This window comes from Alexandromys fortis, unplaced genomic scaffold (genome assembly GCF_014885135.2).
Source record: "Alexandromys fortis isolate MF-2015 unplaced genomic scaffold, M_Fortis_MF-2015_v1.1 scaffold_312, whole genome shotgun sequence".
In the NCBI taxonomy this organism is placed as follows: Eukaryota; Metazoa; Chordata; class Mammalia; order Rodentia; family Cricetidae; genus Alexandromys; species Alexandromys fortis.
In genome coordinates, this window is record NW_026068184.1 from 116,069 (window position 1) to 127,948 (window position 11,880).

Sequence of the window (11,880 nt, forward strand, 5' to 3'; positions counted from 1 at the left end):
AAAGGTAGATAGCCGGATAGTTGATGTGATAGTGCTGTTATTGTCATCTCAACAGAACCTAGAGCTACTTTTGAGATAAGCCTGTGGACAGGTCCAGAAAGGGATTCTTCTGATTTTGTTCACTGAGATATGACCCACCCGCTGTGGGCAGCTCCATTCCCTAGCTGGGATCCTGGACAGCGTTCATGGAGTAAGGTTACTGAGCCGCAGCACCTTTCCTGCTTTCTGTGTCCTGCTGTGTCCAGATGTTGCGAGCTCCCGCTGCCTTCCCCTCTCCTCCGCAGCACGACGGTGCGGTGCCTTTGAACTATGCACCAAAGCAAACACTTCCTCCATCAATTTGCTTCTGCTGGAGTACTTTATTACCACAACAGGAAAAGTAACTAAGGCACCGTCGAATGGATGGATGGTAGGGAGAGCGATCAGCTGATGAAGGGGTGGATAGTTATGGACAGATGGTGGGTGAGTGGACGTGCAGACAGACACTTGGATGGATAGATGAACAGATAGATGAGCAGTAGGTGGTTAGATGGATGGCATGGTGGTTTGGAAGAAATTTGCCCCCAAAGGGAGTGGCACTATTAGGTGGTGTGGCTTTTTTGGAGTACGTATAGCCTCGATGGGGGAAGTGTGTCCCTGTGGAGGCAGACTTGGAGGACTCCTATATGCTCAAGATATGGCCCAGTGTCTCAGACCACTTCCTGCTGCCTGTGAGTCAAGATGTAAGAACTCTCAGCTCCTTCTCCAGCACCATGTCTGCCTGCAGGCTGCCCTGTTTCTCTCCATGGTGATAAGGGACCAAACCTCTGAAACTGTAAGCGAGTCACCACAATTAAATGTTTTCCTTTATAAGAGTTGCCTTGCCAGGCGGTGTTGGTGCACGTCTTTAATCCCAGCCCTTGGGAGGCAGAGACAGGTGGATCTCAGTGAGTCTGAGGTCAGCCTGGCCTACAAAGCGAGTTCCAGGACTGTTACACAGAGAAACCGTGTCTCAAAAAAACAAAATTAAAAAAAAAAAAAAGAGTTGCCTCAATCACGGTGACTCTTCCCGGCAATAGAAATGGTCAGTAAGACAGATGGACAATGGGCGAACAAACGGTTAAAGAGATGATGACTGGATTGGTGAGTGGGTAGATAGACGGTGGTGGATGGATAGATAACGAAATGCATGATGGACACAGAACAGATGGATGAACGAGAGGTGGGTAAATGACATACAGTCCAGCTAGAACACAGGTGCATGGATGATGGACGGATGCACAGGTGACAGACGTGTGGATGGGTGAATGAAGGGGTAGGTAGATGGACAAATGGACACAGCATAGCTAGCAGATAAATGTGACTATCTCCTCTATTCAGCAAATATGCATTAGCTTTTTTTTTTCTGTTTCTTGAGACAAGGTTTCTCTGTATAGTCCTGGTTGCATTGGAACTAGCTCTGTCGATCAGTCTGGCCTCGAACTCACAGGGGTCCTCCTGCCTTTGCCTTCTGAGTGCTGGGATTAAAGGCATGAACCACCAAGTCTGGCCACATTTGCTCCTTGTATGTTCGTTTGTTTGTTTTTTCGAGACAGGGTCTCTCTATGTAGTTTTGGAGCCTGTCCTGGAACTCACTCTGTAGACCAGGCTGGCCTTGAACCCACAGAGATCCGGCTGTCTCTGCCTCTCAAGTGCTGGGATTAAAAGCATGCTTCACCACCCGGCAAAATGTTTTTTCTGAACAATTTATTTATTTTGATTGTATGTGCATTAGTGTCACATTTGCTCATAAGGGGGAAGTTGAACTGTAAAAGATTCCTGGTTTTGCCAGGGAATTTGCCACCTAGTGGGAAAGAGAGGCCAGTGCGCACACTGTGAATCTCAGCAGAAGGAAATCCAACTTGTAGTGATTGGAACCAGGGCGTGGAGACCGTAAAGAGAAGGTGGTACTTCAGCGTGGGCAGTCTAAGGGAGAAACCTCAAGAGGCAAGCCTGGGAGGCTAAAAGGGTGTCAGGAAGGATTGCTGGGAAAAACTGGGTCTCCACACCCAGTCAGGAGTCATCCTGCAACCGGTGGACCGTGAACCAGACTGAGTTATTTTAGAGGCTGTGAACTCTGGGCATCGGGTACTAGAGGGCACCGAGAGGTCACCCAGGCCAGCTGACACCGTGCCACCTGGAAGAGGCCTCGTGTCATGCCATGTCATGCCACTGTGGACACAATCAAAACTTTGGGACGCTCTTGTATTTGTTGCGCACTACGATGGTTTTTGTTGTTGCTGTTTGGAGGTTTTTGTTTTGACTTTTTAGACATTTATTGTGTTTATTTCTGTACGTGAGTGTATACAAGTGTGTGTGAGAGAGAGTGTGCGAGAGAGAGCGAGAGAGAGAGAGAGATGGAGAGAGAGAGAGAGAGAGAGAGAGAGAGAGAGAGAGAGAGAGAGAGAGAGAGAACACGCCCATGTGCCAACAGTGTTCTTGGGTGAAGGTCGGGGAACAGCTCGTGGGAGTTGGTTCTCTTCTTCTACCATGTGGGTTCCAAGGATTGGTCATCTGGCTTGGCAGCAGGCATCGTTACCCGCTGAGCCATCTCGCGGGCCCTGTTTTGTTTTGGAGTGACAGGGTCTCACTATGTAGCCCCAAGTTGGCCTCAGAGTTGCATGTAGCCAGCATGGCTTTGAACTCCTGGTCTTCTGCCTCTATTTTCCAGTGCTGAGATTGCAGAGGTGAATACCACACCTGGCTTACGAAGCCCTGAGAGATTGAACCCACAGCTTCCTACTTGCTGGATGAGTAACCAACTAAACTACAGGCCCAGCCTTGGTCTGGAACTTTCTATGTAGACTAAATTGGCCTTTAAATGTGATGATCTTGTCTCTACTTCCACAGTGCTGGGAATTTTATAAGCAAGCTATCTTTCTTTTATTCCTTTTTCCTTCTTTTCTTTTGAGATAGGGTTTCTCTGTGTAGCCCCGGCTATCCTGGAACTCTCTTTGTAGACCAGGCTGGCCTCGAACTCAGAGACCCACCTGCCTCTGCCTCCCAAGTGCTGGGATTAAAAGCTTGTGCCACCACCACCACCTGGTTTAAGCCTATCTTTTTTTTTTTTTTCCATTTGCTTGTTTTTTGAATCAGGATTTCTCTGTGTAGCCTTGGCTGTTCTGGAACTTGCTCTGTAGACCAGGCTGACCTCGAACTCACAGAGATCCACCTGCCTCTGCCTCCTGAGTGCTGGGACTAAAGGCGTGTGCCACCACCACCTGGCTCTAAGCTTATCTGTGTTTATTGCTGAGGTCTCTAAAGGTTTTCCTCAGGGCCTGGGAAATAGAATGAGGTACAAATGAAGCTGCTTGTTTGAAGAACAACTGATGTGGGGCAGGGTGTGAAGTAGGGTCACCGAGGATCCTTCCACCCCACCCCCCTAGTAAGTGGAGTCTGTGGAATACAGCTCAGAGATTTTCCCCCTGTGGTAGGAGGCCTGGTGCACAGAAAGCAGCCTTTGAGCCAACATCTTCACATCTAGATCAGGCTTTGAGATCCTTGGCTGTGTTTTCATTACTGTGTGGTGTGCCTCAGACAAGGATTTTGCTGTGTGTGTGTGTGTGTGTGTGTGTGTGTGTGTGTGTGTGTGTGTAGTGCAGGGGATCGAACCCAGGACCTTGGGAAGGTTGGGTAAGCACTCTACCACTGAGCTGTCCTTAGCTGGTGTCTCAGAAGAGGACTTTTACCTGTTCAGTTAGGTAGCTGTTATTAATGCCCAGCCTGGTGTTTGTCCTTTTAAAAAAAAAAAAAGGCAGGATTGGAAACTGGACCTCAGAATCAGTGAGAGAACTTTCTGAGCAGAAAGCCTGCTTGAGTACAGGGGAGGTGATCTAGAGAGGGTGAACTCTCAGGGAACCCCCTTCTGAACTTTGTTATAGAGGTATAGGACAATCATAAGAGAAGTTGGGTGCAAGCTGACATTGGGGTTCCATCACACAGGATGCTGGAAAACTGAAGAAAGGCAGGCGAGGGACATTAAATTCACTATGAAGCAGGGAGCGATCTTGAACTTCTGATATTTCGTTTATTTACTTAGTTATTTAGTGTTTATGTGTTTGGGACCGCGTGTGCTATGCACACGTGTGGAGTTCAAAGGTCAACGTAAACTAGTTCAGTATCTTCTTCCACCGTGTGGGTCCTGGGCCTGGAACTCATGTCGTCAGGCCTGGCGGCAAACATTTTCACATGTTAGCCATATTGTTGGCTCTAACTTAGGATCTTTTTGTCTTTACCTCCCGTGTGCCGATACCCCAGACCTTTGCCATCATGCCAAATTTTTGTGGTGCGGATGATTGAACCCAGGGCTTCATGCATGCTAGGCAAACACTCTATCAACCGGGTTGCAGCCCCATCCCCAGCCAATCTTTTCTGAGACTTGAGAAGTAGAGACTAAAAAGGGCTTATCACAGAAATAAAGGCCATCGCCCAAGCGCTGGACCAGTAGTTTCATACTGGGCTCATTGATTATACTAATTTAAACCCCACCCACCACCGAGGACACGCCCACCCCAAGGACCTATCAGGAAGACTGGAGCGTGGCCATGGTAATAAGGCTCTGCTGGCTACGTTAGGCGCTCTGGCTGCTCCCCAGAGCGCAGGGGAGTTGGCGACTTAGTGGCCATGGCGCGCGCTCTGGCGGATCTAGCAGTGGATTTGCAGGTGCCCCGGGTCGTCCCTTGCCCCGATTCGGACTCGGATACAGACTCGGAGGATCCGAGTCTCCGGCGCAGCGCGGGTGGTTTGCACCGGTCACAGGTCATCCACAGCGGACACTTCATGGTGTCCTCGCCGCATAGCGACTCGCTGACCCGGCGACGCGACCAGGAGGGGCCCATGGGGGTCGCCGACTTCGGGCCGCGCAGCATCGATCCGACACTCACCCGGCTCTTCGAGTGCTTGAGCCTGGCTTACAGGTGAGGGCGGACTGGGGAGCCCGAGTCCCAGCTTTCCGTGGGGGACCGCGCACTGGGGCTCTGTTCCCACGATGCTCTGGGAAACTCTGGACACAACCTAGGCATTCTTCCCCTCCCCGGGTCCTGAGCCAGCCTCCTGACCCAAGCTTGTGAATCATTTGCGTTCTATTATCTGCTCGTGGCGCCACTCTCTTGCCCTCCACTCTGCAGGGCCTCTTGCAGTCGGGCCCCTTTCCCTGGTCCTCTGCTTCTGCCCCTAAGAAATGACAGGTGTCCCTCACACTCCCCAAACTATGAGCCATCCCTTGCACTCCCTCCCTCCATTCGTGTGACTCCAGGACTGTTTCATCTATCCCCAGCAGTCCCCGCAAAGTCCCACTCACTTCCCTGCCCACTGCAGTTCTCTGGTTATCGCCCTCCTAGCCAGTGTCAACTCATATGGAAACAGTTTCTCGCCCGCTTCCCGATTGCCCGTACGTCGTCTGTTTGGTTTGATTTAGCTTGATGAGACAGTCTTACCCTGAAGTTCAGATTGGGTTGGCGTAAAGCTAGACTCCTTTCTCAGCCTCCCAAATTACACGCTTGAGCCACCACGCCTGATTTAGAACGCTTTGTCAAGGTTAGCGGGAAGAGGGTGCGTGGGACCCGCCCAGAGCCAGCAGGGGGTGCTGCAGTCCGCCTTGCTTCGAGCCTGGGGAAGCCTGGTCGCCCCGAACCAGGTATCTGTGGGAAACTGTAAGGCAGCCAGGAACCCCCTGCTACGGCTCAGAGCTCCGGGGCCGCACCCAGCTCCAGCCCCACCTACATGTCCCAGAGGAGGGAGCGAACTGGGGTCTTGGCCCAGTGCCCTGGAGCAAAGTTCCCGGGAGCAGAGGGACCAGGATAAATTATCAACCGAAAACAATTGGCGAGCAAGGGGGATCGGCCGGCCTTGATCTTTCCTCTGTAAATATCACGCTTCTTCAGCCAGCCTCCTCCCTTTTGTAGAAACGCTGTCCGCTGGCCGTAGACCCGCACCTGTAGCCCCATAAGGGACCTGGAGCAGGGGTGGGGTTTGCGGAAGAGCGTGGTCTACCGGCGTGGTGGCGGAGCTGCGAGACCCCATTGGCTGGAGGCAATGTAACCTTGGCCCACATGTTCTGGCCTCAAGCCCAGGTCATGTTGCAACCTGATAGTTCAGGGCGCTGAGACCAATGTGGAAAGTTCAAATTCCTTGTCCCATTCCCCCTCCCCCGCCCTTGGACATCATGAGACTCCCTGGGAAGAGGGCATTTAAGGTCTCAGAATATCACCAGATGCAGCTCACACTGGGACAGTGCTTTATCTATCAAAGATTCCCAATTATTGGGGTTGCATGGGGAAGAGGGGGATATCCTCGTTGAGACAGGGTTTGGCACTGTAGATCAAGCTAACCTAGAACTCACTATTCTGCAGAAGCTGGCCTCCCCAAGAGCTGGAATTACAGGCATGAGGAGCCTGTAATGAGAACCCCACAAGAAGCCTAGGGTTCCCAGGTTCCCCCAAAGGGTCTCCCATTTCCCAACCACTCCCAACTCGGGCTTCCTGCTTTGTCTACACAGCACTCAAGGCTGGCTTGCTGGGCTTCCCAAGTCAGATTATGAGCAAGAGAGGTTATAGGGAAATAGTACTCGGAGGGACAGTACACACTCCCAGAACTGCTCCTTCAGAGGCTAGGGTAGAGAGCGCAGTGTTTCCTCCCCAAGGAGCCAGGACATTAAATTCTCTTAAATGGGGTTCTAAACACCAGGATGGGGGAGGCCAAGTACACAGGAGTCTTTGGTTCTGCACCCTTGGTGAAGGAAAGCACAGAATACAGGCTGGGAGATTAGCTCTGTGAGTGGCGGTATTTGCAGCATCAAAGTGGCTGGAGAGCACGGACTCCATGAAGTTGTCCTCTGACCTCCACCCACCTGCCGGCCATGCACATCCCTCCCAGTAATAAGGAATAAAAACCAAAATAAAAGTAAACACCCCATGCTCAAGCTCAAAGACCATTCGTGGTTGAGCATGCCTGGAATCCCAGAATTCAGACTGAGGAAGGAAGGCTAGGAGGTCAGGGTTAGCCTCTGCTGCATGGAAATTTAAGGTTCGGGCTAGCCCAAGATACATGTCTCAAATAAGTAAAGAGATCCTGTCTCAAAGAAGGAAAGAAAGAGAGAGAGAGAGAGAGAGAGAGAGAGAGAGAGAGAGAGAGAGAGAGAGAGAGAGAAAGAGAGAGAGAGAGAGAGAGAGAGAAAGACTTCCAAAGACAACCCCCCTCCCATGATGGGGGTTCTCTGAAGCAAAGGGATTTCAGAGGATGAGAATCTCCAGAGAGCAGCTAGTGAGGTGGGACTGGGGCAAGCAGGCAGGGGGTCCAGTGGTGGGTGGATCTGGTCAGTTAGACAGGGAGAAGGGCGCCTGGGTGCTTCACTCTCGCCAAGGAACTTCTGGCACACTGTGTTCCCTGGTTCTGTGGGTGGAAGCCCCAGGGAGGACAGCTGTAAAACTTTCAAGAAGGCTCTTGTCTAGGGAGTGCTGGCACGCACGGGTCTGTCATCCCAACACTGGGGCTGAGGCAGGAGGATGAGGATCCAGACCAGCCTGGGCTGCCTAGGCGTTCCCTGTATTAAACTAACTGACAACAAAGAGGGACTGGGAAGTAGCTCTGTTGGTTAAGTGTTTGTTTGCCTTGGGAGCTTGGGGTCCTGAGTCCAATCCCCAGAACCCACAGAGAAAAGAGCCGGGCTTGCCAGTGTGCGCTTGCGGTTCTGAGCCCAGAGACAGATGGATGCTTGTGGTTCCAAGGTCGGTCGGCTTCGCTTACTTGGTGGGTGAGTTCCAGGTCAATGAGAATGTCTCAGAAACTAAGGTGGAGCCGGGCAGTGTTGGCACTCAAGAAGCAGAGGCAGACAGATCTCTGTGAGTTCGAGGCCAGGCTGGTCTACAGAGTGAATTCCAGGACAGCCAGGGCTACGCAGAGAAACTCTGTCTCGGCAAACAACAACAACAAAACCCCAAGGTGGAGAGCATCTGAGGAGCCATATTTAAGATAGTCCTCTGGTCTTCACAAGCCTAACCCTCCCTTTCCTCTCCCCTTCCCTCCTCTGAGATTCTCTGTTTCTCCCCGATTACTCACAACTTTTGAACCTTGGCTCTAGAATTTTTTTTTTAACCAGACCAATCTCTTCCCCTCACATGCCTCCAACCAAATCCTTTCCTTTTGGCTTGATCTTATCATGGACTCATTACCCTCAGCCTAGGCTACCAACCCTGTGAGGGAGCTGGAGGCCGGACAGCAGAAGGCTGAGTGAAACCTAACGGTTGCTAGGTTACAGACAGGGGCCACAAACTCAGGAGTGTCCCCCATTCACCCCACACCACCAAAGAAGCTGCCCCAGGAAGAATCCACGTCCCCCACCAAATCACGTTGCCTTACTGGACAGATGGTATTTATCTAGCTCTGGGAGGTAGGGGGCCAGCCATCAGGCTAGGGGTGGCCTGTTTGGGTAATGAAGCCTGTTATGTTCTGAGGTGGCAACCCCTCCACCCCACATCCCACACCCTGGCAGCCACCATTAACCAAAAGCAAATACTGGAGCTGGGAGACCAGAAAGGAGAGGAGGCCCAATGACCCATGCACTCAGGGTAGTACAGGAAGAAAGAAAAAAAACCGAATCAGGTGGCCATCTACCCACCGCTTACCCAGATCATGAGGGGAGCCACCAGGAGAGTAGGCCTGACTTTTTGTGTGCATATATTGTTCTGAGGATGGAATCCAGGTCTTGTCCAGTTCCTGGGCAAGCTGTCCGTCACTGACCCACATCCCCAGCCCCTCACTGGCAGATTCTAGAAAGTCCTCAATAGCAGAGCCACACCCCCAAACCCAGCCTGTCTTTCTGAAAGGCTACTTCTTTTTCTTTTAAATATAAAAAATTCATTTATTTATTATATACAGTATTCTGCCTACATGCATGCATGCATGCATGACAGAAGAGGGCACTAGACCTTTTTACAGATGGTTGTGAGCCACCATGTGGTTGCTAGGAATTGAACCCAGGTCCTCTGGAAGAACAGCCAGGGCTCTTAACCACTGAGCCACCTCTCCAGTCTCTGGAAGGCTCTTAGGAGCCTCCCCGAGCAAGAAGTGAAAACAGATCAAAATGGCTTGGATGCAAGCTTGGCTTATAGACAATGAAGAAGGAAGGGATAAGGGTGAGGTGGGGAGGTGTCCAAGATCTTTATCATCTTCATCTTGGCCTCTTGGGTCAGCTTCCAGGCGCTGATAATGTGGCCTCTTCTCAGAGGGACCTTTGGAGCTGAAGTCATTACCTACACGTTCAAATCCTTCCCACTGTGTGCTCTGTGGATCCCTAGGTTAAGGTCAAGATTAAGAATCTGGGGCTGGAGAGGTGGCTCAGCGGTTGAGAGCATTGCCTGCTCTTCCGAAGGTCCTGAGTTCGGTTCCCAGCAACCACATGGTGGCTCGCAACCATCTGTAATGAGGTCTGGTGCCCTCTTCTGGCCTGCAGGCATACAGACTATTGTATATATAATAAATAAATTAATTAATTAATTAATTAATTAAAAAAAGATTAAGAATCTGTTTCCATGCTGTCTTCCTTTGGCCAAGTGATTCTTTCCATTATGCTACTGGGAGAAAGGCATGGCTTTCTGTGGACCTCTAGTTGGCCACACATGTGCTGTGGGTACACGGGCACTTCCTTCTTATCCATGCAAACTGTCCTTCTTCCCCTAAGTCTCTTATGGGCAGACAGACCTATGGGAGCCCTTGTGACTGGCAAGCAAAAAGGGACTGGAAGCGAGGCATGGGGATACATACAAATAAATCTCATCACTCGGGAGGCAGAAGAAGACACAACTCTGTGAGTTCAAGGCCAGCCTGGTCTACATAGTGAGTTCTAGGCCTGCCAGGGCTACATCCTTACTTCGGGAATGACTCTTTTTCCTCCCTGACCGTCAGGAAGGCCATTTCATCCTATCTCTCAGAAGTGGATATTTGGAGCTAGAGAGATGGCTTGGTTGGTTAGGAAGATTCACTGATCTTTCAGAGGATCCAGGTTTGGTCCCTGGAACCCACATGGCAATTCATAGTTACCTGTAACTCTAGTCCCAGGGAATCTGATGCCATCTTCAGGGCCCTTACGGGCACCAGGCTTGCAAGTGGCATAGGTAGACATTCATACACATAAAATAAATATCAATAAAACCTCTTATTTTAAAATAAGATGTAAGAAATGGATATTAAAGCCAGGCGGTGGTGGCGCACGCCTTTAATCCCAGCACCTGGGAGGCAGAGGCAGGCGGATCTCTGTGAGTTGGAAGCCAGCCTGGTCTACAGTTCCAGGACAGGCCTCAAAGCTACAGAGAAACCCTGTCTCGAAAAACCAAATAAATAAAATGCAAAACAAAAAATGGGTATGAGAAGCTGGACACGGTAGCACACGCTTGTAATCCCAGCACTCTGGAGGCAGAGGCAGGAGGATCAGGAGTTCAAGGCCAGCCTTGGCTATGTATTGAGCCCAAGATTACACACTCGAGACTTACTCTATGCTATCTGAAGACTAGGAAACCCCTCTCAAAGACAAAAGAAGGGGAGAGATATGAGAGCCTTTCATGATGGAGCACACCTCCTACAACTGCAGTACTGAGGGTTGAGGGTGCTGAGGCAGAGGATTTCTTGCTTTTTTAAAAAGCTTTTTATTAGCCTATATTAATTATACAGCATTATGTATTAATTATACATTTTTAAGGCATTTTATACACGTGTATAATGTATTTGGATTATACCCTCCTGTCCTCACCCACTGCAGCTCACATCCTTCCTCTTCTTAGTTCCCTTGTATGTTCATGTCTTACTTTTATGGGGAGGGATTCCCTGTGTAGCCATGGCTGTCCTGGCACTCACTCTGTAGCCCAGGCTGGCCTCGAACTCAGAGATCCACCTGCCTCTGCCTCCAGAGTGCTGGGATTAAAGGCGTGTGCCACTGCCTGGCGTCAAGTCTTTTTTTTTTTTTTTCCTGGCGTCAAGTCTTACAATTTTAAATAACTATTGTGTGTGTGCCTGGGGAGTGAATGCCTTGGCATGGTGGTCATAGGACAACTTGTTGGGATCTTTCTATAGCCCCCCCACCATGTAGGTCATGGGGATCAGACTCAGGTCACCAGGCTTGACAGCAAGCACCCTTACCTTCCTATCTGCTGAGCTAACTGGCCCTCACAACTTTTCCTGTTGTTATCTAGAGGGTTTAGGGTGGCTATAGCTTCATGACTGAAGGGTTATTTGTAGGAGCATGGGCTTCCTACCAGTGTCTTTACAGCTTCAGAGACCATCTCACCCTCTACCAGAAGCTGCCAACTGCCTATAGATTCTTATAGGGGGGCCTCTAGAGTCCTCCTCAGGGAGGGGTGGGGTCTCTAGAGTCTTCCTCAGGGAGGGGTGGGGTCTCTAGAGTCCTCCTTAGGGAGGGGTGGGGCCTCTAGAGTCCTCCTCAGGGAGGGGTGGAATCTCTAGAGTCCTCCTCCGAGAGGGGTGAGGTAGCTAGAGTCCTCCTCAGGGAGGGGTGGGCCTCTAGAGTCCTCCTTGGGGAGGGGTGGGATCTTTAATGTCTCTCTGACCAGGAGGCACCATAATTTCTAATTCCAGGCCAGTCTGGACTATCTATAGAAATTGTTGGGCTGCTGGGCAGTGGTGGTAATCCCAGCACTCGGGAGGCAGAGGCAGGCGGATCTCTGTGAGTTTGAGGCCAGCTTGGTCTACAGAGCGAGTTCCAAGGCAGGCTTCAAAAGCTATAGAGAAACCCTGTCTGGGGAGGGAGGAGGACAAAAAAGGAAGAAGAAGAAGAAGAAGAAGAAGAAGAAGAAGAAGAAGAAGAAGAAGAAGAAGAAGAAGAAGAAGAAGAAGAAGAAGAAGAAGAAGAAGAAG

General features: G+C 50.6%; 1 protein-coding gene across 6 annotated transcripts in view; it reads left to right on the forward strand.

Annotated features, from left to right (window-relative positions):
* Positions 1 to 11,880, forward strand: part of Mlxipl (MLX interacting protein like) — a 54,855-nt gene that overhangs the window by 15,834 nt on the left and 27,141 nt on the right. For 2 of the 6 annotated variants that reach the window (XM_050129269.1, XM_050129272.1), the window contains exon 1: positions 4,587 to 4,934. The exons of 2 other annotated variants lie outside the window; for them this stretch is intronic. In XM_050129269.1, the coding sequence (XP_049985226.1) occupies positions 4,642 to 4,934 (293 nt within the window). In that variant the 5' untranslated portion in view covers positions 4,587 to 4,641. Of the gene's footprint in view, positions 1 to 4,585; positions 4,935 to 11,880 lie in introns of those variants that run through there. 2 more of the 6 variants (XM_050129270.1, XM_050129271.1) reach the window with 2 other exon arrangements.